The 22,801-nt window shown below is 74.9% G+C and overlaps 4 protein-coding genes across 15 annotated transcripts; 2 read left to right on the top strand and 2 right to left on the bottom strand.

Annotated features, from left to right (window-relative positions):
- Positions 1 to 80: 80 nt before the first annotated feature.
- On the bottom strand, positions 81 to 5,363 carry FBXO46 (F-box protein 46). Of its 3 annotated transcripts, none has more exons than XM_090056138.1 (2): positions 5,345 to 5,363; positions 81 to 2,521 (listed from the first exon to the last, which is right to left on the bottom strand). In XM_090056138.1, exon 2 carries the CDS (start codon positions 2,466 to 2,468, stop codon positions 663 to 665), a length of 1,806 nt encoding a protein of 601 aa, XP_089912264.1. In that variant the 5' UTR covers positions 2,469 to 2,521; positions 5,345 to 5,363; the 3' UTR covers positions 81 to 662. The 3 variants fall into 3 exon arrangements, with proteins under 3 accessions (XP_089912264.1, XP_089912263.1, XP_089912262.1); XM_090056137.1 differs by lacking the exon at positions 5,345 to 5,363 and adding an exon at positions 4,671 to 4,757; XM_090056136.1 differs by lacking the exon at positions 5,345 to 5,363 and adding an exon at positions 3,034 to 3,244.
- On the bottom strand, positions 4,965 to 10,005 carry GIPR (gastric inhibitory polypeptide receptor). 3 transcript variants are annotated; one of them, XM_090056151.1, is made up of 14 exons: positions 8,277 to 10,005; positions 8,089 to 8,194; positions 7,924 to 8,023; positions 7,301 to 7,408; positions 7,056 to 7,177; positions 6,851 to 6,954; positions 6,461 to 6,614; positions 6,219 to 6,375; positions 6,084 to 6,144; positions 5,932 to 6,001; positions 5,690 to 5,778; positions 5,465 to 5,600; positions 5,345 to 5,386; positions 4,965 to 5,268 (listed from the first exon to the last, which is right to left on the bottom strand). In XM_090056151.1, exons 1-14 carry the CDS (start codon positions 8,372 to 8,374, stop codon positions 5,086 to 5,088), a joined length of 1,530 nt encoding a protein of 509 aa, XP_089912277.1. In that variant the 5' UTR covers positions 8,375 to 10,005; the 3' UTR covers positions 4,965 to 5,085. The 3 variants fall into 3 exon arrangements, 2 of the variants coding, with proteins under 2 accessions (XP_089912277.1, XP_089912276.1); XM_090056150.1 differs by having other exon boundaries at positions 7,056 to 7,408; XR_016443360.1 differs by lacking the exons at positions 4,965 to 5,268; positions 5,690 to 5,778 and having other exon boundaries at positions 5,346 to 5,386; positions 6,851 to 7,408.
- A 3,037-nt stretch (positions 10,006 to 13,042) lies between these two features.
- EML2 (EMAP like 2) lies at positions 13,043 to 18,540 on the top strand. Of its 5 annotated transcripts, none has more exons than XM_090056075.1 (19): positions 13,043 to 13,376; positions 13,452 to 13,575; positions 14,184 to 14,212; positions 14,281 to 14,410; positions 14,509 to 14,658; positions 14,976 to 15,045; positions 15,112 to 15,222; positions 15,324 to 15,419; positions 15,491 to 15,625; positions 15,724 to 15,823; positions 15,903 to 16,057; positions 16,216 to 16,641; positions 16,731 to 16,798; positions 16,922 to 17,010; positions 17,101 to 17,198; positions 17,293 to 17,380; positions 17,466 to 17,561; positions 17,848 to 17,978; positions 18,057 to 18,540. In XM_090056075.1, exons 1-19 carry the CDS (start codon positions 13,220 to 13,222, stop codon positions 18,180 to 18,182), a joined length of 2,379 nt encoding a protein of 792 aa, XP_089912201.1. In that variant the 5' UTR covers positions 13,043 to 13,219; the 3' UTR covers positions 18,183 to 18,540. The 5 variants fall into 5 exon arrangements, with proteins under 5 accessions (XP_089912201.1, XP_089912200.1, XP_089912202.1 ...); XM_090056076.1 differs by having other exon boundaries at positions 13,050 to 13,575; positions 16,216 to 16,341; positions 16,510 to 16,641; XM_090056078.1 differs by lacking the exons at positions 13,043 to 13,376; positions 13,452 to 13,575 and adding an exon at positions 13,774 to 13,896 and having other exon boundaries at positions 16,216 to 16,341; positions 16,510 to 16,641.
- Positions 18,541 to 18,920: 380 nt separating this feature from the next.
- GPR4 (G protein-coupled receptor 4) lies at positions 18,921 to 22,522 on the top strand. 4 transcript variants are annotated; one of them, XM_090056205.1, is made up of 3 exons: positions 19,023 to 19,470; positions 20,443 to 20,569; positions 21,096 to 22,522. In XM_090056205.1, exon 3 carries the CDS (start codon positions 21,160 to 21,162, stop codon positions 22,213 to 22,215), a length of 1,056 nt encoding a protein of 351 aa, XP_089912331.1. In that variant the 5' UTR covers positions 19,023 to 19,470; positions 20,443 to 20,569; positions 21,096 to 21,159; the 3' UTR covers positions 22,216 to 22,522. The 4 variants fall into 4 exon arrangements, with proteins under 4 accessions (XP_089912334.1, XP_089912331.1, XP_089912330.1 ...); XM_090056208.1 differs by lacking the exons at positions 19,023 to 19,470; positions 20,443 to 20,569 and adding an exon at positions 18,921 to 18,944; XM_090056204.1 differs by lacking the exon at positions 20,443 to 20,569.
- The last annotated feature ends 279 nt before the right edge of the window (positions 22,523 to 22,801 follow it).

The raw sequence follows: 22,801 nt of genomic DNA, 5'->3' as shown, positions 1-22,801 counted from the left end.
TGGCCCTGCCAGTGACCTGCACGTGTTCCCGGGGAAGGGGGTGATCACCACCGTGGTGAGGAAGGTACGAGTGTGCCGCCTCAGTTTTTCCTCTCTTTAATCGTTTTTCCCCACTCAACAGTCGTTTGCAATGTCACACATGCACGAAGACAGGCATATAAATATGGGAGGGGCTGCAGGCCCAGGGTCTGATGGGCGTGCTGTGGGGCACGAGCTGGGCATGGGGAGGCCGGGCTGGGGTCAAGGCCACTTGTGGTGGTGGTGGTGGCTGGGAGCTGAGGGCCCCCCATAAGCCACTGGGGAGCGGCTGTGAGAGAAGGGAAGAACCCAGGTGTCCTCGCCGGGGGGACGGAGATGGGGGTCTTTGGTGAGGGTCTTGGGGAGGGACGGGGGAGCCGGCCCCCACCCCCAAGGGAGGGTCGTGCCCAGCTGAGCCCTTCTGAGGGTCCTGACCCTGCCCAAGAGCTGGGGCTGCCCCCAGGCACTGGGAGGGGCAGGTGCGGTCCTTCCTCCAGCACCCCCTGCTGCACCCACTCCTCTGCACCCCCAAATCTCAACATCAAACACAGGCAAAAAAAACCCCAAAAGGGGGAGGGGGCAATAACCCCCCCAAGTCATGTCAGCTGTGGGGGGTGGGGCCTGGCCCAGCCCCACCCCGCCCCTCACCTGGCATCCTCGCGGCGCCCGCCCCCACGGTCCCGGTCCCGGTCCCGGTCCCGCGCCAGGCAGGGCTGCACCCAGTGGTTGTCGTGCAGCCCCACGCGGCAGCCGGGCGCCTCCTTGTCGGGGCGGCGGCAGCACATCCAGTAGGAGCGTCCGTAAGGCAGGTCGTGGTGGTAGGGCTTGGGGTGCCAGCGGCACAGCGAGACGTCGCCCTTCTCGTAGCGCTTGCGGCACTGCTTGCAGGGGTCGTCGCGGTACAGCGGGTCGCGGGTCCAGCGCGAGTCCGTGGCCTGGATGCCGAAGGTCTCGATCAGTGACTTGAAGTAGTGGCAGGAGCACTTGAGCGCGGCCAGCGACCGTGTGGGCAGGTAGGCGAAGATCTTCACCATGACGTGCTCAGGCAGCAGCAGCATGTACTGCCGCGGCTCCAGCAGGCGCTGGATCTTGAAGCGGATCTCCAGGAAGTCGTGCGAGACGTGGCGGTAGAGGCGGCACAGCGAGGGGTCGCCGGGGGGCGCCGGGTCGGGGGCGCCGGCACCGCCGCTGCGCTCCGGGGCCCCGTCTGTGCCGCCCGCTTCGGGCGCCCGTGTGTCCTCAGGCGGGTGCAGAAAGAAGAGCTGGCCGGGCGGCGGGTCCTCGCCCAGCACCTCGGGCCCCGCCACCAGGCACACGGTCTCCTCCTTCATGTTCTTGGTGCTGTCCTTGCCAAAGAACACGCACTCGTCCACCACGCCTGTCACCACGACGTCCACGTGGAAGCCGGCCATGCAGTCCCGGCCCGCCGACTTCTCGCCCGCGCCCAGCTCCGCCTTGCCGGGCCCCGGGGGGGCTTCACGCCCGCCTGCATCCCCACTGGCTGCCTCCAGCGGCCCCTCGGCCTTGGGGGAGGCGGCGGCGGTGGCCAGCAGGAAGTCCACATTGGTGGGCAGTGCGTCGCGGGAGGGGCTGATGAGCTGGTAGAGGTCACAGGTGATCTTGTCCTTGGCGCGGGCAGCTGGCGCACCGCAACCCACGAACATGCAGCTGGGGCGGGCGCCAGCGCCCGGATCCGGGACAGCGCGGGGGTCGCGGGTGCTGGAGATGCGGAAGGCGATGCGCACCTCGCCGGGGCCGCAGCCGTTCTGCCGCTCCCGCTCGCGCGACTCGAGCCGCGCCACAGCCTCCGCCACACGCCGGCAGTCGGTGCTCGCCCGCCGCTCCGCGCCGCCTGCCTCCTGCTCCGATGCCACGAAGACCATGGGGCCGGGCGCGCCGGGCGGGCAGGCCCGCGGGCAGCTCTGCAGGGCCAGAGCCGCCCGCTGCTCCACCAGCGCCACCATCTCAGCCACCGAGAGCAGGTCGGTGTCAGCGGTGCTGGGCTCGGGAGGCGGCGGTGGGGGCGGCGGCTCCGGGCACGCGGCCTCCGTGGCCTTGGCCTTGCTGGGGTCATGGGAGCGGCGCCGGCGCTTGGCTTTGGAGCTGTCGCTGCCCCAGTGGCCTTTGACCTTCATGGTGCTTGCGCGGCTGCTGCTGCACTGGTGCGCCACGAAGAAGGCGATCTTCTCCTTGGTGTTGCCTGGCTTGATGACGTACCACGTGTCCAGCAGCACCCGGCCCTCCTCCACCGGGCCGGCCCCTGGGGAGCCGGGTGGGGGCGCGGGCGCCGGCGGGGTGTTCTCCGAGCAGGCCTCGGCCTCTGCCCCGTCCTCCTTGGCGCGGCAGAAGGCTCTGCGGGCCGGAGCTGCCTGGCACGACTTGTTCTGCGAGTAGGTGCCGAAGGGCCGGGGGCACCACAGCTGGATGTGGGGGAAGGCGCTGGGGTCCATGGTGCACGTGGGGGGGTCCGCTCAGCTCATGGCTCTGACAGGGTCCTCACAGCCTGCGGGAGGGAGGCACCAAGGGTGAGCGCAGCACAGGGGCGAGTCCGGGCCGCTCCGGCGAGGACAGAGCCCTGGATCCAGGTGTCGGGCCCACGGCCCAGCTCCCCGGGGCACTCTGCGACTTGGGCAGGTTTGGGGCAAGTCCCCCTGGATCCTGCCCTGCAGCTAAACAGACCCTGGGGTCAGAAATGGGGCTGCCTGCCCCCCCAGCCCCGCCCACCATGGGGGTGCCCCAGCTGTGCTCCCTGCAGCCTCTCCTCCCCCGCCTCAGTCTCCCCACCGAGAAGCCGTGCACCAGGGGGTGGGCACGGCCCTCTGCACTCCAGCCCCCCCCCCCCGGGCATGGCTGCCCCCTGCCTGGGGCACATCACGGGGCTCCCCGCCTGTGCAATAGGTGGGCACCTCCGCCGGCTGCCCGGGCCTGGGCTCGGGGCCAGGCCTTGGGGGGGTCTCGCTCCCCCCCCCGCGACCCCCTGCGATGCCCGCGGGCCCCCCCCCCGCAGTGCCTTACCGGGGGGTGCGGCGCCCCCAGCCCGGCACAGGTCGCAGCGGGCGGGGCGGGGCGGGAGGCGAGTGGGGGCGCCGGACGGGGGAGGCCCCTGCCCCCCCCCAGCTGGCGGGGGGGGCTTAAAGGGGCCGCGCGCGCAGGGCCGGGCCGGCGGCGCCCTCCCGCCAGGGGCTCGATCGCGGGGGCCCCCGCCCGCCACGGCCATTTGTTGACAGACAGATGCATGGGGCTGGCAGCCAATCAGGAGGCCGCGTTTGGGGCATGCCCATATATGGATGACAGCGGAGCCCAGGCCTGCTGGCGGCTGCGGCAGGGACCGGGCGATGTTCCCACCCCGGGACCGGGCGGGGGTTCCCGGCCCGGCCCGGCCCGGGGCCGCTGCACCTCCCGGCGGGGCGTGGACACCAAGGGAGGGGGCGGCTTTGGGGTGGGGAGTGGCAAGAACGGCTCCCCGCAGCGCTCCGCTTTGCAGCGGGGTTGGCACCGCGAGACGGTCCCTAGCGCCGGGGGAAGGACGGCCGCGTTTAAAGGGGTCGCGCGCGGAGACCTCCCCCAGCTCCCCGCCATACCGGGGGCATGCCAGGCCCGGGGGGGCAGCAGGATCGCGGGGGGCACCCCCAGGCCTGGCACTGACCCAGGCCGGAGCTCGCGGGCGGCTGCAAGCTTCCTGGGGCAGGTCCCCGCAGGCGGGAACGGGGCCCGGACCAGCGCCCTGCACTGGGAGCAGCCCCGTACGCCCAGGGCTGCGCAGGGCTCGGCACGGCCGAGCAGCCCCCTTGGGCCCGGGCGGGCAGTGTGGTGCCCGGGTCCGCTCACGCGGGGCAGGTGGGGACTGAGGGGTCACGGAGCCAGCTACAAGGGCTACAGAAGCAGAGGCAGCCATGTTTGTTGTGGGCACATGGACAAGGAAGCTTTGGAAGGGCAGATGCCCAACGTTAGGGCAGCCATGTTTGTTGTGGGCACCGAGAACAAGGGAGCTATAGGAAGGATAGGTGCCTGAAGTCAGAGCAGGCATGTTTGCTGCGGGCACACGGATGGGGAGCTATAAGGAAAAGTAGGTGCCTGGCAGCCATGTTTCTTGTGGGCACAAGGGTGGGGGGAGCTTTCCAACTATTTAGTTTGTCTAATAAAAGGTATCAGATTCACCCAAAGAACCGTGTCTGCCCCCCGGCTGCAGCCTACACCCCAGCCCCCACGTTTGACATTTACCAAAGAATTTCCCACCCCCCAATTGTTATGCAAAGCAGCTTCCCGCCCCACAGCCAATGGGCGCGCAGCCCCGCTCCAGCCCCTGCCATTGGCCCGGGGGCAGATTCCCCGAGCTCTGCCCCGCCCCCTCCTGGGGCAAGCCACGCCCCCCCACTCCCTGCCCCCCCGCCGAAGGAGACGGGCCTGGGGGCACCTGGGGAAACTGAGGCACGGAGCAGCGGTAGCTGTGGCCCCTGGAGCGGCGGGCGAAACCCGGGGGTCCGGCTCTGCCCCCCTCGTCGAGGCAACACTTGGGCTCGTGGGCATGGACCCTGGCAGCCCCCGCGGGCACCTGCCGGGGTCCGTGTGACCCCCCTGCACAGGCAGCAGTGGGGTGGCAGGGCCCCAGGACCCCCCGCCCCTGCACCCTTAACCCTTCCCCCCGCGCTTACCCCGGGCAGGTGCCAGGCGCTGCCGCCCTCCCCCCGCAGCAGCCGCAGCTCCGCCTCCCGGCCGCCCCGCGCCCGCGCAGCCCCAGCCACGCCCCCTCCGGCCGGCGCGGGGCGTCCTGGGAGTTGCAGTCCCAGCAAAGGGGGTGCCCAGACACACGTGTGTGTGTCCCAGATCCACCCCCGCCACTACCAGTACCCCCACTGCGGCCCCAGAGCTGGGAGGGGGAGACCCGTGGGGAAGCGGGGGCTGCCCTGGTGTAGACAGCGCCGTGCCGCCAGCACACGGACACGGGCAGGGTTCAACGGAGCGTTTAATGAATGCAACGCAGCACACGGCGCCCCCCGGGCGGGCGGGCGGGCCTGGCCGAGGGGGCACGGAGCCGCCCCGGGGCAGGGGGCAGGGGCCCGGCCAGTGCTAGCACGTGCTCTCGGAGAGCTCGGCCCCCGGCGGGCCCCCGGCGCCGGGCACCGGCTCCTCCTCGCCCGCCGCGGGCCGCTGCCGGGCCAGGGCCCCGGGGCCGCGGCGCCGGCCCCGCGCCCGCCGCAGGCTCCGGCCCAGCTGGCACCGCTGCAGCTGCCGCCGCAGCTCGGCCTGCACCTGGGGGCGACGGGCCGTGAGCGGGGGGGCAGCCCCCGGCCCCGGCAGCTGAGGGGTTAACCCCGCGCGCACCCACCTCCTTGTTGAGGAAGCAGTAGAGGACGCTGACGAGCAGCCCCTGGGGGCGAGCGGGGCGGGGTCAGAGCCGGCCGGCCCCGCCCCGCCCCGCCCCGCCCCGCCCGGCGGCCCCGCCCACCTGGAAGGAGCTCAGGAAGAGGTGCAGGAAGAGGCGCGCGAAGCGCAGGGGCCCGCGCGGCTCCTCGGGCAGGAGCGCGAAGAGCAGCTCGTGGCTGCCGAGCAGCGGCACCAGCGTCAGCGTCGAGCGGGCCAGCCTGGGGGGGGCGGGGGGTCAGCCGCGGGGCGCGGCGCGGCGCGGCGTGGGGCGGCGCGGCGCGGCGCGGCCCCCCGCACCGGGACCCACCGCAGCTTGTAGTCGGGGCAGCGCCCGTGCGGCGCCCGCAGCTTGGCCCCGAGCACCCGCAGGATGCGCACGAACAGCACGAAGTTCACCTGGGGGGGCGGGGGGGCAGCCGGGCCGCCCCCGGACAGCCTCGTCCCCCCTCGCTGGTCCCAGTTACCCCCTCCCCCTTGTCGGCCCAGTCAGACCCGACCCACCTCGCCCGCCACCCGCCCTCCCCGCGCCCCCAATCCCCCCCGGCTCACCAGCACGGCCAGCAGGAGGGGGCAGCGCACGATCCACCAGTGCGCGCGGTTGTCGATCCGCTCCCAGCACCTGCCCCGCAGACCCCGCGTCACTGCCCCCCCGGCCCCGCCCGGGCACGGGGGGCACGACCCGGCCCGCCCCCCCCACTCACTGCGTGTTCTCGTAGAGGTACCGCACCACGGCCCAGGGGCCCACGAACAGCAGCGGGGTCCCTGCGGGGGCGGCGGTGAGTGCGGGCTGGGGGCGCGGGCGCCCTGGTGCAGACGCCGCCCGCCGCGGCACTCACCCCAGCCCAGCAGCAGGTAGGCGGGCAGGCGGGCGTCCTCGGCGCCCCGCAGCGCCAGCAGCGCGTGGAGGTGCAGCCCCTCGGCCAGCAGCCAGCAGTGGTTGGCGCCCACCCCGTACTGGGTCAGCACCTGCGCCAGGCGGCAGCCGGCCACGGCCTGCGCGGGCGGGGCGTTACCGGCGGGCGGGACCCCCAGGGCACTGTCCGGGGAAGATCGCCGCGCCCCCCCCGCCCGACGGCACCTGGCCCGGCAGCGCGGGGGGGGCGCCCGGGGGCGGCGCGGGGCGCGCCAGGAGGCGCCGCAGCAGCGCGTCGCGGGCCAGGACGGCGCCGGCGCGGAGCACGAAGGAGCCGAAGAGCTGCGCGTGGATGCGGTTGCGGGTGCAGCGGAGCCGCCTGCGGGGCGGGGGGCGGGGGGTCAGGGTCCCGCTCGGGCCCGCCTGCAGCCCACAGCCTAGTCGAGCCCTTCTCTCGGGCGGGATCGGGGCCCTCGGGTTTGCTGACTCGACCGCCCCATCCCAGCCGCCCTCCGAGGCAGGCTCGACTCCCCCGCACAGCGGCGTCGCGCTTGGCTCCCGCCGCCCCGTCTCCAGGGCAGGATCGGGGCCCCGGGGGGCGGGATCGGGGCCCACCTGCAGGCGAGCAGCGGCAGCAGCGCCAGGAGCAGCGCGGCCAGCGACAGCGAGTAGCCCGCGGTGTAGACGAGGCGCCCGCGCTCCAGCAGCCAGGCCTGGTGCTGGGGGAGGCGGGTCAGCGGCGCCAGCACGAGGCCCCCCCGAGCACACGCACACCCCGGCGCCCGGCGGACATCCAGGCGTCCGAGCGGCCGGCACTGACCTGCAGGGGCAGCTCGGGGGCGGGGGCTTCGCACTGCGCGTTGTCGTGCCAGGGCGGCCCCCCCGGCTCCGCCACCCAGCGCCCGTCGGGGCCGCAGCGGCGCAGCACGGATCCGGCGCGCACTGCGGAGAGCAGGGCACACGCGTGTGTTGTCGTGGGCTCCCTGGCACGCGTGGGGCGGCACGGAACCGGCCCCCCGGGGGGCGTGGAAGGGGCCCGCATGGCCCTAGCGTTTGCGACCCTACCGTGGTGGTGCCAGGGCAGGTACCAGGGGCAGGGCGCCCGGGCCGTCGTGTTGGGCGTGGCGTCGTCCCAGCAGGCGTACATATCAAACGTGCGGTTGCACACGAGCCCTGCGGGGCAGGGGGCACACGTGTGTGAGCTGGCCCACGAGAGCCTTGCACAGGCCTTGGCGGCCGCGCCACCTGCGTGCCCGCGTGCGAGCGAGGGGCCGGCGGGCCAGACCTGCCACACGCAGGGAGCGTGCGTGAACCACGCACGAGCCGCCAGGTGTGAGGTGGGCCTGGGTCCCAGCGCTCCCGCAGCCCTGCCTCGGACTCTCCTGGGACGTGCTCGTGGGAGCGCCAACCCGCCCGTGGCCCCCGTGCTCGAGCAGGGCACACGCGTGCGTGCGAAGCCTGGTTGCAGAGAGCTGCCAGGCGTGCAATGAGACTGGTGTGTCCACAGCGCCCTGCCCACGTGCGCACGCACCTGGCGCTCGCGCACGCCGGCCCTTGCACCCACACGTGTGTCGCACGCTGGCCGTTGCCCCGGAGGGGGAGGGGCAGGGGCACACCGCGGCCCCTCGCGGGCAGTGTAGACACGGCTCGGCGGCCAGACCGAGCCGCGGCGGGGCGGGGGGACTCACCCAGGGCCGGGGGCTGGTCCCGCAGGCGCCGCTCGCACTCCTGCCGGTACTCCCGCCACGCCACCACCGTGTCCGCCGCCGACCGCTCCAGCTCGCCGGCCTGGGGGGGGCAAGTCAGGGGGGGCCGTGGAGGGAGCAGCGCGGGGGGGTGGGGGGCGGTCTCACCTCCACGAGGGCGGCCCACAGCAGGACCAGGGCCACGGGCGGCCGCATGCCGGCGGGCTCAGGGGCGCGGGGGCCGGCGGGGCGCGGGGGCCCCCTCCATGGCAGCCTGGGAGGAGTCGGGGGGGTCAGGGGTCTGGAGAACCTGCCCCAGGGACCCCCAACCCCCCGTGGGGCGGGGGAGGCTTTACCTGCTGCGGGACGCGGCGCGGGGGCCAGGACCCGCTTTGGGACAGGAAGCGAAGCCCCCCACCCCCCCATCGCTGCTGAGGATGGGGATCCCCCCCATGTTGTTCCCCCGCTCCCAGCCCTCCAGGGAGCAAGGAGCGAGGCCTGGCCCGGCAGTGACGTCACCCGTTGCCACAGCGCCCGGGCCGGGTGGGGGGGGCGCCTGGGGCCCGGGCAGGTGTCAGCTCCCCCCGGGGCAAGCCCAGCCCCCCACGGAGCGGGGTGCAGCCCAGAGCCCCCCCAGCAGCGCGGGGCAGGGGGCCCGGACGCCTGGGTCCCATGCCCAGCTGCCCCCTCTCCTCTGTAACCCTCAACCCCCTCCCGCCCCGCCCCCCCGGCAGCTCTTGGGGGGTCGCGCCCCCATTTCGGCCCCAACAGACAGGCCCAGGGAGGGGGAACCCCCGAGCCGCCCCCCAGGGAGGGCAGCCAGGACCCGGGGCAGTCACGGAGCCCCCCCTCTCCCCGTGCCTCAGTTTACCTGTGACTACCGGTCCTACCTAGTGCCGTGCTGCCCGGGGGGGTCTCACCTGCTGTCTGCACGGGGTGGGCTGCCTCCCCCAGCAGCAACCCTTTCAGCTTGAGCTCCTGTCAGGGGCTGGGGGGCCCCATAGGACACCCGCTCCGCCCCCCACGCGGGATCCAGGTCCTCCCTGGGCCGGCGATGCCCCCAGCCACACCTCGGACCCCGGGTTTCCCCCAGACTCAGCTGCATCGGCCCCGCGTCCAGCGCCGGCCGCTCCCCTGGGCCGGTACCTTCCCCGGCCGGATCCGGCGCACGGAGCCCCTGGGAGGACCGACGCAGCGGGGCCGCTCAGCCCGGCTCCCCCGACGTCTGGGTCCCAGCCGCCGACACCCCGATTTAAAGCGCCGGGCGGGGCGGGGGCGCCCTGGGGGCGGGGCTAGGGCGGCTGGACCCGCCCCCGAGCCCTGAGTGGGGGGCGGTGAGAGAGCTGAGAAGACCCCCCTCACCCCATCTGCAATGCCCCGTGGGCTGTGATCCCGGCCCGGCTCTGCCCCTCAGAGCATCCTGGTGAAACTCAGGCAGGAACCCTGGGTTGGGGGAGGTGGAGCCCGTGGGCCCTGCGCCAGGCCGCAATCGATGTCCCCTCCTGGTGCCCTCGGTGTTGCCAGGAGGAACCAGGCAGGGCAGCTCCTCCCCGGGGACAACCTGGGCCAAGGCCGGCCTCAGTGCCAGGCACGTCGGCTCCCGTAGGCAGGGCAGTACAGGGGCCAGGTGCTAGCCCCCCCCCCCTTATCCCAAACCACCAGGAAGTCTGGTGAGGGGTAACAGCTGCACCCAGAGCCCCCTGAATCTTGGCCAGGGGCAGGCCCAGTCACGCACCAACTGGGGCTGAACTGGGACCGCTGGGCTGCCCCAGGCCCCCCCCACCCAGGGGTTTTCACAGGGTGCGAGGGGCAGGTCTGATGTAAGGCACAATGTGAACCAGTCACACAGATGCTCCACATTCACTAGGGAGTATCCTCGTGGCTGGTTCACCATTTTGTGGCCAGACGGACTGCGGGGCATGCTACACAGTGCATGGGAACAGTGCCATAAAGACCCCAGAAGCTGAGAATCGCCTGCACCAAAGTGCTGGGAGACCCCGACAAACATCCCCTGGGTGGGGGGTGGCATTGCCCCCCAGGCGCTGAGATCCCCAGCTCCCTGCCAGCTGCATAGGTGGTAGACTTCAGGAGAAAGCTGCTGGGGGCCTCGTCCAGGAGGGGGAATCCCCTTGGCAGCGAGCAGTAGAGGATCTAGGACACATAGAAACATGCACAGCCGCTGTGGTGCCCCCGCCCGACACCCCTTGGACCTGGGGGGTGCGGGGCACTGGCAGAGCCGGGGGGCCAGGGGCTGCGGTTCGGGACTGAGGCGCACCGCGGGGCATGGACCCCCGCCGCAGCCCCCCCCCGTGAGTCACAGGCTCCCCGGGGGCCGCGGCGCAGTAAACAGGAGCCCCCCTGGGACCCGCCGGCGCTCGGCTCCGCTCCGGGTCTATTTGCAGCTCGGAGCGGGGTGACACGCGCCCACGCGGCCCCGCGCACGGCAGCCGCGGGGGGAGGGGCGGCCCCCCCGTGGTAGCGCCGGAGCTGCTCCAGGACCATCCCGCAACGCACGGCGCCCGCGGTGGCCCCGGCAGGGGCAGCTCCCGCTCCCCGGGCCCGGTGCAACCCCGCGGGCAGCCTGGCGGGGCGGGGGGGCGCTTCTGTCCCCGCCCCCCCGGGTGCACAGGTTGCCCCGGGGCTCCCTGGTAATGGGGGGGCGGGGGTGAGTCACATGTAGAGCGAGAAGCGCGGAGAAGGCTCGGCACACGCACGCACACGTGACGCCGGCCGGGTACGCACTCACGTGCACACATCTGCGCACACACACACGTGCACAAACGCACCCCCCCGGAGGGGGAGCGCAGGGCACGGCGGGCTGTCCTCGGAGGAGTTGTGACAGCCGAGGGGGCGCGCCCAGCCCCTCCCACGGCCACACGGACCGGACACCCGTGGGACCCGGGCAGGGACACGCGGCCCCGCCCCGCCCCGCCCGGTCCGGGTCCGGGTCCGGGTCCGCACGAGCTGCGGGGCCTTCTCGCCCCCCGCCCAGACCCACCCCCAGTCCCGGGGCCAGGAGGGGGCACGGGCCCGCCCGCCAACCCGCGGGGGGTCGTATGAGCCGGCCCCGGCCCCGCCCCCGAGCTCTTCGCTCCGCCCCCGAATCCCTGATTCCCCGCCTTAATCGGGAGGGCGGGGCGGGCGGAGCTTCGGCAGCGACGCTCCAATCCACACCTGGCCTTGCCCTCCGGGGCTGGGGGGCATTGGGCGGGCGATGCAGGGCGTGGTTGCCATGGCGACGGGAGGCAGGGACGGCTGGACCGGCCGGGGCGGGGCCCCCCAGCCTGGCCGCTCCCCTCGCTCCCGCTCCGCTGCCGCCCCCGGGCCCGCCCCCGCCCGGGCCCTGGGGCTGCGCCGGGCTGAGGTGCAGCCGGCTCTGGGGAGGGCGGCCCAGGGGATCTCGGACCTGCCCCGGGCCCGGAGCTCGGTCCCCCGGAGGAGCCGCCCCCCACTGGGGCTGCCAGCGCTGGGGGGAGGGGCGGGGCTTGAGGGAGGGGGCGGGGTCACAGAACGGACACGCGAGGAGCTGTCCCGAGGTAACGGCCCCCAGCCACTGAGGGGCAGGAAGCGCCGCCCCTTGGGGAGGAGTCAGGCTGGAGTGGGCGGAGCAGAAGACGGGAGGAGCGAGTGGGGCTCAGCTCTTTTCCCCGCGGCTGCGTGTGGTCACAGCGCAGCCCCCCAGTGACGTCACAGTTCATCCTCCCCCAACGCAGCAGCAGTGATGTCAGAGTGTGACCCCTCTGCCCTGCAAGTGATGTCATAGCAAACCCCTTTCCCCCCAGAGTGGGCACAGCACGACCCCTGCACCCTGGCAGTGATGTCATAGCATACCCCTCCCCCGCAGCGATGTCACAGCATGGCCCCTGTGCCCTGGCAGTGACGTCACAGCCCAGCTCCCTCCACTGGCAGTGACGTCACGGGCCCGCCTGGCCCCGGGGGGCAGGCGCCAGGCCCCCTGTGCCCCGCAGTCCAGCCCCAGGCCCCGCGTGCAGGGCCCGCCGGGCGGTGCGGGGCCGCGGGGCGCGCTGCGGGGCTGGCGCGGTGCCGGGCGCTGCGGGGCTGCGGCAGGAGGCGGCGCGGGGGGAGGAGCGGGCGGACGCGGCTGCTGCAGAGGCTGGAGCCGCGCGCGGGCACCGGCCCCGCACCCACCCGCAACGGCGCCGCAGGTGGGTGCCCGCCCGGGGGCTCGGGGGGCCGGCTCTGGGGGGTCGTGGGGGGCACAGCCCGGGGGGCTGCAGGGCAGCGCCAGCCCCCCGACCCTAGAGCCCCCGGCCCTGGAGGGCGGGGGGGCGCAGTGCCCGAGGGCAGGGGGCAGTGGGGTGGTAGGGCGTGACCAAAGGGGGGGTCGGGAGGCGTGCCCCCTGCGGGGTACTGGGGGGTCAGAGTGGAGTTTGGGATGGCAGCAGCGGATTGGCTGAGTGACTGCTGGGGAGGGGCGTGGTCAGTTGGGGTGTGGCAGGGCGGGGCCAGACGGGGTGTGTCCGGGGAGGGCGGGGCCGGCCGGAGGTAGGTCAAGGGCAGACTCTTCCCTCTCCCACCTGTCCTCAGCCGGGGGGGTGCCGGGGCTTCGCCTCCCACCCCTTCCTGCTGAAACATCCTCTCCAGGCCGCCCCGTCGGGGGAAGGGGGGCATCGAGGGCAGAGCCAGCCCGGATCGGGCCCCTCATCCCTCCAGGGCAGGCTCGGGCCCCCCCGCATGTACATCATCCCCGGGGTCATCTACATACCGGAGCTCATTGAAATACAAACCCCGCCCCCACCTGCTGGGCTCGGGGCGGGGCGGGGGTCTGGCGAGGCAGAGGTCCCTGGAGACCCCGGCACTGGTGCTGGGGGGGCGGGTGCCCCGGGCCGGCCCCCGGCGCCCCGCACGGGGGCCGCATCCCGGCGTCCCTGCGGGCGCTGGAGTTGGGGGGCCCCCTGACTGCAGCCAGGCACCCGGCGGAGGGTGGTCGGATTCTGGGGGGTTCCTGGGGCGCCGAGTTGGGTCCCCCGGTCCTTGGAGGGGTCCCTGGGTGCTGGGGGCAGATATTGGGTGGTGCTGGCTGCTGGGGGGTGGTGCCTGGATGCAGGGGGTGCCCGGAGCCTGGGAGCATCTCTCGGTCCGGGAGGGGGGGAGTGCCGGATCCTGCGGGTCCCTGGGTGCTCGGGAGCTCCCACACGCCGGGGTGCTGGCTGCTGGGGGTCCCCGAGGCGCTGAGGTAGGTGCCTGGGTGCGGGGGGCACATGCCTGGCGGTGCTCGGGGCCGGAGCGGGGCCCGGGGCGCGGCTGCCCGGGCCTGAGCGCGGCGGCCCGCAGGGCGATGGCGCTGGAGGAGCGGGTGGCGGCGCTGGAGCAGCGGCTGCGGCTGCAGGACGAGGAGCTGCACGTGCTGAAGGCGGCGCTGGCGGCCGCGCTGCGGCGCCTGGCGGCCTGCGAGGAGCCCGGGCCCGGCCCCCCCCGCCGGGCGGGGCCGCGCGGTACGGGGCGGGAGCCGCCGGGCGGGGCCGGGCTGCCCGTGCCCCGGGGGCCCGCGCTGACGCCCTCCCCCGCAGGGTGGGCGCTGCCCAAGGGGCCGCCGGGCCGCGCCGCGCCCAGCAACGGGCCGGGCCCCCCCAGGCGCTGCTCCACGTCCCCGTCCTCGCCTAAGAAGGAGCCCCCCCCCGCGCCCGGCAGGAGGTGAGGCTGCGGCGCCCCGGCGGTGTGTGGCCCAGGGGGCGGGGCTCTATGTCCGCGCCTCCCCCGGCCCTGCTGTGCCCCTGCCGCCGCTAGGGGGCGCCGGGCGGCTCCGGGGCAAGACAGGGATGCGCCGCCAGGGGGCACCTCTCTCCTCCCGCCGCGCCGGGATGCGGGGCGGCCCCCAGGTTGGGCCGGGGCGGGGCTCCGAGGGGAGCCGGGGCGGGGGGGCTGCGCCCGCCCCGGGGAGGAGCCGGAGCCGGTGTCCGGGAAGTGCCCGATCGCCGCCATGAGCAAGGCAGCGGGTCCCGGGGGGGCCCCCAGGTAACACCCCCCGGCCCTGCGACGCCGAGCACTCGCCCGGGGCCGCCCCGCTTCCCCCCGGCGGGTGCCGGGGTTGCAACTGCCCCCGCCCGGAGTGACGGCGGGGGGGGCGGGGCCAGCTGTTGCACCCCTGGCAGCGGGGGGAGAACACCTGGGGGGTTAACCCTTTCCCTGCCGCAGCGCCTGCTCTGGCTGCGGGGGGGTTGTGCTGGTGTCTGGGGGCTATATCTCGGGGCGGGGGGCTGCCTCCCGTCTCCGCCTCTAACCCGCCCCCCTCCCACCCGCAGCAAACCCCGCGAGGCCACGTTCAGCGCCGGTGAGTGCGGGGGCACGGGCGGCGGGGGGGCGCGGGGGGGCGGCGGGGGCTGACCCGTGCACACGCAGAGGACGGCTACGTGAAGATGCTGCTGCGGGGCCGGCCCGTGCCCATGCTCGTGCCCGACGCCGCCGCGGGCTCCTACAGCCTGGACGCGCGCCTGGACCCCCCCGCGCGCCGCCCCAGGCTGGACTGGGTGTATCCTGCGCGCGACCCGGGGGCCGGGGGGCCGGGCCTCAGTTTCCCTGCTCCGCTTCCCGCGGGCCCCCCACGCTTTCCTTGACCCGCGCCTCGAGCTACGGCTACCGGGGCCGCGACTGCCGGGCCAACCTCTTCCTGCTGCCCACGGGCGAGGTCGTGTACTTCGTGGCGGCCGTGGCCGTGCTGTACAGCGTGGAGGAGCGGCGCCAGCGCCACTACCTGGGCCACAGCGACGACATCAAGTGGTGAGCGCGGCCGGGGGGGCCTGCCAGGGGGAGGCCCTCTACCCCGTAGCCCTGCACGGGGCCAGCGTCAGGCCCCCACCCTGGACCCGGGCATCGGGCCCAGAGCCCCCTGGAGGGGGGTACCTGCCCCCCCGGATCGATCGGGGCCTCTGCCCCCTGGAGGGGGAATGTCTCCTGCCCCCACGGATCGGGCCCTTGAGCCCCCCTATGCCCGGGATCGGGCCTGCGCCCGTGGGGAGGAGGAAGTCCTTGCCCCCCACAAGGATAAGGCTGTGTGCTGGGGGGACACTTCCTGCCTGATCCTGCTCCTCCCCCAGCCTGGCGGTGCACCCCGACATGGTAACCATAGCGACCGGGCAGGTGGCCGGCACCTCCAAGGACGGCAAGGTGAGGGCGGTTGTGCGGGGGGGGGGGTGGAGAGGAGCTGCCCCGCACTGACGCCCCCCTCCGCAGGCGCTGCCCCCGCACGTGCGGGTCTGGGACTCTGTGAGTCTGCACACGCTGCACGTGCTGGGCCCGGGGCCCTTCGAGCGCGCCGTGTCCTGCGTGGGCTTCTCCAAGGCGGTAAGAGCCCCGCTCCCCTGGCGTCGGCCCCGCCCCTCGTGGGAGCGCGGGTGCGGCGGGGTCTCCCCGCGGCCCCCGTGACCGCCCCCCCCCCCCCGCAGAACGGCGGGGCGCTGCTGTGCGCCGTGGACGAGGCGAGCGAGCACGGGCTGTCGGTGTGGGACTGGCAGCGCGAGCACAAGGTGGCCGAGGTCAAGGTGAGCCGCCGCCCCCCGCCCCGCCCCGCCCCGCCCCGCCCGGCCGCCGCGCTGACCCGCAGCCCCCGCAGTGCTCCAGCGAGGCGGTGCTGGCCGCCACCTTCCACCCCACGGACCCGGCGCTGCTCGTCACCTGCGGCCGCGGCCACGTCCACTTCTGGGGCCTGGAGGGCGCCGCGCTCAGCAAGCGCCAGGGCATCTTCGAGGTGGGGGCTCCGTCGGGGGCTGGGCCGCCGCAAGCCGGGGTCCAGAAGGGGGCGGGGGGCCGGGCCGGGCTCCGGGGCCCACTGCAGCCCCCCCGCAGAAGCACGAGAAGCCCAAGTACGTGCTGTGCGTGGCCTTCACCGAGAACGGCGACGTGGTGACCGGGGACTCCGGGGGCAACCTCTACGTCTGGGGCAAAGGTCAGTGCGGGGGGGGGGCGGGGCCCAGCCGCGTCCGCCGCCGGGAGCGGGGCCGGCCGGGCTGACGGGGGTGCCGCAGGCGGGAACCGCATCAGCCAGGCGGTGCCGGGGGCCCACGACGGCGGCGTCTTCGGTCTCTGCGTCCGGCGCGACGGCACCACCGTGTCCGGGGGCGGCCGCGACCGGCGCGTCGTGCTCTGGGGCCGCGACTACCAGCGCCTGCAGGAGAGCCAGGTGCGCCGGGGGCCGCACGCCCGGCGGTGCGGGGCGCTTGCGGGGGCTGCGGGCCGCCGGGCTCGAGCGGGGGGGCAGCGCCGCTGTCTGCTCCCCCGCGGCGGCCGCAGCGCCCCCGCCGGCTCCTCCGTGCCTCAGTTCCCCCGCGCCCCCCGCAGGTGCCCGAGGCCTTCGGGCCGGTGCGCACCATCGCCGAGGGCCGCGGGGACACCCTGTTCGTGGGCACGACCCGCAACTCCGTGCTGCTCGGCTCGCTGGCCGCCGGCTTCACGCTCCTGGTGCAGGTGAGGCCGAGCTCGGGGCGGGGGTCTGCACCCTGCCGCGGGGGGCCTGGGCGTGCGGACAGCCTGGCCCCGCGCTCCTTCCGCGGCCGCGGAGCTCCCCGTTGCCCGAAGCGGCCCTGGGCTCTCCCTGCCGTGGGGGCGCAGCGGGGGCTCACGCCCTCTCCTCAGGGCCACACCGAGGAGCTGTGGGGCTTGGCCGCCCACCCCAGCCGGGACCAGTTCCTGACCTGCGGCCAGGACAAGCAAGCGCATCTCTGGTGCGCGACCACCCACCAGCCCCTCTGGAGCAAGACCATCGAGGTGAGGGGCGGGGCGGGGCGGGGCGGGGGCGGGGGCAGGGGCGGGGCGGGGGCGGCCGGCGCCCATGGACCCCCGCCCTCTGCCGCCAGGACCCGGGCCGCTCGGTCGGCTTCCACCCCGATGGCGCTGTGGTGGCCGTGGGCACGATGACCGGCAGGTAAGGGGGCTGGGGGCCGCTGGCGCTGCTGGCCCCCGAGCTCTGGAGGGGGGATCCCTTGGGGAGGAAGGCCCCCCCACGCTGCCCGGAGGGCGGGAGGGGCCGGTCACGCTGTCTCTCTAGGTGGCTGGTGCTGGACACGGACACGCGCGACCTGGTGACCCTCCACACGGACGGGAACGAGCCCATCTCGGTCGTCAGCTACTCGCCGGGTAGGGGGCGGCGGGCGCCCCGGGGGGCGGGGGCGGCGGGCGGGTGAGGGGCGCCGCTGCGGTGGTCACTGCCCGCCCCCCCGCCCCCAGACGGCGCGTACCTGGCCGTGGGCTCCCACGACAACTTCGTGTACGTCTACGCCGTGGCCGAGGGCGGGCGCCGCTACAGCCGCGTGGGCAGGTGCTCGGTAGGTGGCTCCGGGGGGCTCTGGGCCCCCCGCCCCCGGGGGCGGGGCCGGGGGCAGGACATGCCCCCCTCACCCGCTCCCCCCCCCCCCCCAGGGCCACTCCAGCTTCATCACGCACCTGGACTGGGCGACCGACGGCGGCTGCTTCGTCACCAACTCGGGCGACTACGAGATCCTGTACTGTGCGTGCCCGGGCCCGGGCCGGGGGGGCGGGGGGGCTCCTGGGCCCGCTCTGAACCCCCCGCCCCTCCCCTCCCCTCCCCCCAGGGGACCCCGCGACCTGCCGCCAGATCACGAGCGCCGACGCGGTGCGGAACCGGGACTGGGCCACGGTCACCTGCGTGCTGGGCTTCGGCGTGCTCGGTACGGGCGGGGCCGGGGCCGGGGGCGGGGCCGGGCGGGGCCGGGCGGGGCCGGGGGCGGGGCCACGGTCACCTGCATGCTGGGCTTCGGCGTGCTCGGTACGGGCGGGGCCGGGGCCGGGGCCGGGCCGGGCCGGGGGCGGGGCCACGGTCACCTGCGTGCTGGGCTTCGGCGTGCTCGGTACGGGCGGGGGCGGGGCCACGGTCACCTGCGTGCTGGGCTTCGGCGTGCTCGGTACGGGCGGGGCCGGGGGCGGGGCCGGCCCGCGCTCACCCCCTGCCCGCAGGGATCTGGCCCGAGGGCGCGGACGGCACCGACATCAACGCCGTGAGCCGCTCCCGGGACGGCGCCGTGCTCGCCTCGGCCGACGACTTCGGCACCGTGCGCCTCTTCCGCTACCCCTGCTGCCAGCCCCGGGTGAGCCCCGCCCCCCGCTGAGCCCGCCCCGTCCCTCGGTGCGCCCCCGTGACCCTCACGACCCCCGTGTCCCCGCAGGCCTCCAGCCACGCGGCGGGGGGGCACAGCAGCCACGTCACCAACGTTGCCTTCCTGCCCGGGGACCGGGGGCTGCTCTCGGCCGGCGGCTGCGACACCAGCGTCCTGCAGTGGCGCCTCGTCTAGGGGCTGCACCGGGGTAGCAGAGCTGTGCTGGATGCGCTTGAGGCTGCACGGGGGGGCTGCAGCACTTCGGGGGGAGACGACCCCAGGCAGGGCCCTGCCCCGCACCCGGGGTGGGGCACGCTTCCCCTGCTGCCTGCGAGCAATGGGGAACGGGGGGAAGCTGAGGCACGGGGGTGCGAGCCTGCTGCCCCCCTTGCCCGGCGTGTCCCCAGGGGTGCACCTGGGGGGTGCCATTGATCCCAGCCCCCTGGGGGGGCTTGCTGTCTCCAGCTGATTGTATTTGCACTGCGGGGGGTGCAGCCCTGCCTTTCCAAAGAGGGTGCGGGGTCCCCCCCACCCAATAAAGCACGTGCGTGAGCCCGGAGGCCTGTGCGTGAGTGTGTCCGGATCCCCCGAGCCCCTCTGGGGAGCGGTAACCCCCACGGGACCAGGGGGCGACGGAGGAGTCCGGGGCCGCCGCGGCCAGAGCCCCACGCGGGACTCGGGTCGTGGCCGCAGCCCCGGGGCAGGGGATTGGCGGAGCCGCCCGGCGCGCCGGCTGAGATTGGCTGGCGGGCGGCACAGGGGGCGGAGCCGGCGGCGCCCAATCCCGGAGCGGCAGCGCTGCCCCGTGCAGCGCCGAGCACAGCCGCGGCCGGGGCCCCAGGGCACGGCGCAGCGGGGTCCGGTGGTTAGAGCCGAGCTCGCCCCCCGGTGCCGGGGGGTGCCCGGGGGTCTCCCCCTCGCCAAGCTGGGGGTGCCAGTTCCCGCGGCCGCAAGCAGGTCCCGTTCAAGCTCGTTTGCATAGCCACGCCCCCTCTCCCTGTGGGGCGGGGCCAGGCTGCGTTGCGGGGTAGGGGTCCTGGCCCTCCAGCAAGGAGGGGGTTAACTCTGGGGACCCGCGTTAACGCTGCCCGCCCCCCCGGCCAACCCTTCCCGTGCCCCCGGATGGCTCCCGGCGGGGGGGCGCCCAGCCCCAGGCTAGGGGGCAATTACCGGGGCTGGGGCGGGGTATTGCCGCCCCGGGGCAAATGGGGGACGAGGCTGGAGACGCCCCGATCTGGGGGTTGCGGATCGGGAGCGGGGGGCAGAAAGGCGGCCCCCCGCTCCCGGCCCCCCCCGCAGGCGCCTGGCGTGGCCCAGCGCGGGGGCAGCACCTGGGGGAGACGGGCCCGGGCGGTGGGGGCGGGAGCCCCCCCGGGCTGTCCCCGCCTCGGCCCCTCCCCGCGCGCCCGGCCGCGCCGCAGCCCCCGCCAGCCCGGGCGTGGGGAGCCCCGCGCCGCCGCCCCCCGCGGGGCACGAGCTGCAGGTCGGTGGGGGCACCGGCAGCGCTGGGGGGCAGGGGGCTGCGGGGCAGGAGTGAGGGGCACCTGGCGGCCGGGGCCGGGGTCTGGAGTGGGGGCCACCGGCAGGGCAGGGGGGCGGGGGCGGGGGCCGGGGTCTGGAGTGGGGGGCACCAGCACGGTGGGGGGGCCGGTCTGGGGGTCTGGAGTGGGGGGCACAGCTGGGCTGGGGGGCCCTGATGGGGGTGGGGCTGTCTCGGCTCCGTCTGCCCCGGCAGCAGGGGGGCGGCGGGGCCAGCCCGGGTAATCTCATTGCAGCGAATCCGGCCGGAGGGGCGGAAGGGGGCTGCGGCGGGGGCGGGGGCGGGGGGCTCCGACTCATCTGCTACCTGCTCTGCCCCTCTCCTTGGCGGGGCCGCGGGTGGGGGTGAGGGGCACCGGCCAGGCTGGAGGGCCAGTTCTCTGCCCCCCCGCCCCCCCCCCGCTGCTGCAGCCCAGACCCCCGGGCCCCCCCAGCTCTGGGAACTCCCCAGCTGACCGGGGGGCCGGAGCCCGATGCCCAGGTCCCCTCTGCGGGGGCGGCCATCGCCCCCTTCGCCATGGGCCTGTCCTGGGGTGACCCCATCCTCACGCCCGGTTCAGTCTCCCCGACGCCTGCGTCCCCCCCCGCCCCCGGGGGCCCCCACCTCCCACCCCCAGCGTGGAATTTTCCATGGCCCAGGAGCTCCAGATGCCATTCCCCCCCCCGTGTGCACACGCGTGTGAGCCTGGTGTGCACACGTGAGCCATGTGCCTGGCCCGTGTCCTTTGGTGCCTGGCGGGGGGTGCCCAGGGATTGGGGCCTGCAAAGGTCACCCCTGCCTCCCCCCATGTCCCTACGGCAACCGCCCGCCTGGGTGCCTGCCAGCCCCCCCCCAGCCCCCTCCTCCCCCTCAAGTCTGGAAGCGAGAGCCCAGACATCTGGGATCCCAGACCCGCCCCCCCGTTGTACCCACTAGGCTCCTCCTCCTCCTGGAGCCAGCAGCGCACCCGGGTGTCCAGGTCGGCATGCCCCCCCCGGGCCCCCCTCCCCCCTCCCCCCTTGCCAGGAGCGCCCGGTTGCCTGGGTTCTGCCCCCCACTTCAGGCAAGGCATTTACTCCTTCAGCTGGGGCCCGGGGGTGCAGGGTGGGAGTGAGGGGCACCAGCAGGTGGGGGGGCAGCTGGGAGGCCCCAGGGCAGGGGGAAGCGCGTGGCGGAGATGGGCTGCGGGCACAAGTGCGAGGCGGGGGGTGAGTGCACACGTGCCCAAGGCATGTCCGGATGTGGGGCGCATGGAGGGGCAAGGTGGGAGCACGCATGTGAGTGCACGTGCTGGGGGGGGGCTCTCCAGGGCTGAGGGGCATGGGCGGCTGTTGGGGCAGGCGTGAGCACCTGCGTGTCCTTGTGGGTATGTGAACGCAGGGGCCTGAGCTGGAGGCCCCCCCCGGTTCCATGTGTGAGCACACGTGTTAACGTGGCCCACATGCGCATGGGGGCCCGGGGCCCGTGTGCTGGTGCGAGCCGCGTGGCGGGGGCGGGGGGTGTGAGCACAGCAGCCCTGTGCGGGCTAGGTCCGGCCCGGCATAGCAGGGGGCGCGCACCCCCTCTGACCCGCTCCCCGTGCCCCCCAGGACCTCGCACCCCATGGGCGCCCCCCGGCCTGCGCTGTGACCCCGGCCCGGCCCGGGCGCCGGGATGTGCAACCGCAGCGAGCCGCGCTGCGACGTGGGCTCGCAGCTGGACCAGCTCGTCCCGCCGGCGCTGTACATCGCGGTGCTGGTGCTGGGGCTGCCGGCCAACGGCGCAGCGCTGTGGGCCGCCTGCCGCCAGGTGCGGCAGGGCAACGAGCTGGGCGTCTACCTGCTGAACCTGTCGGTGGCCGACCTGCTGTACGCGGCCGCGCTGCCGCCCTGGGCCGACTACTTCCTGCGCCACGACGACTGGAGCCACGGCCCCGGCGCCTGCAAGCTCTTCGGCTTCGTCCTCTACACCAACATCTACGTGAGCGTGGCCTTCCTGTGCTGCGTCTCGCTGGACCGCTACGTGGCCGTGGCCCACCCGCTGCGCTTCGCCCGCCTGCGCCGCGTGCGCACGGCCGTGGCCGTCAGCGCCGGCGTCTGGGCCCTGGAGCTGGGCGCCAACGCGGCGCCGCTCTTCCACGACGAGCTCTTCCGCGACCGCCGCAACCGCACCTTCTGCTTCGAGAGCTACCCCATGGAGGCCTGGCTGGCCTGGCTCAACCTGTACCGCGCCGTGCTCGGCTTCCTGGTGCCCTGGGCCGTGATGCTGCTGTGCTACCGCGGCATCCTGCGGGCCGTGGGCGCCAACGTGGCCACGGAGCAGCAGGAGAAGGCCAAGATCCGGCGCCTGGCGCGCAGCCTGGTGCTCATCGCGCTGGTCTGCTTCGCGCCCTACCACGCCGCGCTGCTGGGCCGCAGCGCCATGTCCCTGCGCCGGCCCTGCGACTGCGGCTTCGAGGAGCGCGTCTTTGCCGCCTACCACGGCGCCTTGGCTGTCACCAGCCTCAACTGCCTGGCCGACCCCGTGCTCTACTGCCTGGCCCACGAGGGCGCGCGGCACGACGTGGCCCAGGCCCTGCTCGGCCTCCGCCGCGGCCTGGCCAGCGCCTGGCTCGCGCTGGACACGCCGGCAGCGGGCAAGAGGGCGGGCGCCCCCGCGCCAGCCCCCGCGCTGGGCGACGACCTGGAGCTCCAGCTGCACGTCCTGGTGCCCCCCGCCCCCGAGGCGTGAGGGATGCAGACGAGGGGGGGCCGGGCGGGCATGCCTGGTTCTGCGGGGGGGCCTGCATGTAAGTGAGCTGTGCAAGTGTCTCTGAGCACGTGTGTGGGCGCAGTACCGTGTTGTGTGTGTATGTGGTAGTGTGCATGTGCACATGTGCATGTCCCTGGGAGTGTATCCTATACCACTGGGTTGTGCGTGTGTGTCCCAGACACCTGGGTGCGGTGAGGGGGGGCCAGCGCTCTGCCCACCCCGTAATCCAGTGCGGGGACAGGGGTGGCCAGTGCCCTGTTGTGCTCGTGGGTATGTCGGGGGCGGGGGGGGCTGCCAGGTGCAGGGAACAGAGCTGGAGAACCCCAGCACCCCCCATGAATAAAGCAGCTGTGACCCCCCCCAGTCTCAGCCTCGTGATGTGGGTGCCGGGGGGGGTCTGGGCTGGCGCCAGTGCCGCAAGCAGTGGGTGCTGCGCCAGGCCGCTGTGACACCAGCCGGGGCTGGGGGCTGCGTGGTCCCCCCCTGCCAGGGGTGCGGCACGCGCCTCATCTTGTGGTACTGCCCTGGCCACAGCTTTTGGTGCTGGGGGGAGGCAGGACCCCCA

This window comes from Crocodylus siamensis, chromosome 6 (genome assembly GCF_052110815.1).
Source record: "Crocodylus siamensis isolate JL-2025a chromosome 6, ASM5211081v1, whole genome shotgun sequence".
NCBI lineage: Eukaryota > Metazoa > Chordata > Crocodylia > Crocodylidae > Crocodylus > Crocodylus siamensis.
Note: the sequence above shows the minus strand (reverse complement) of the source record. Positions and strands in the feature narration are given on the sequence as shown.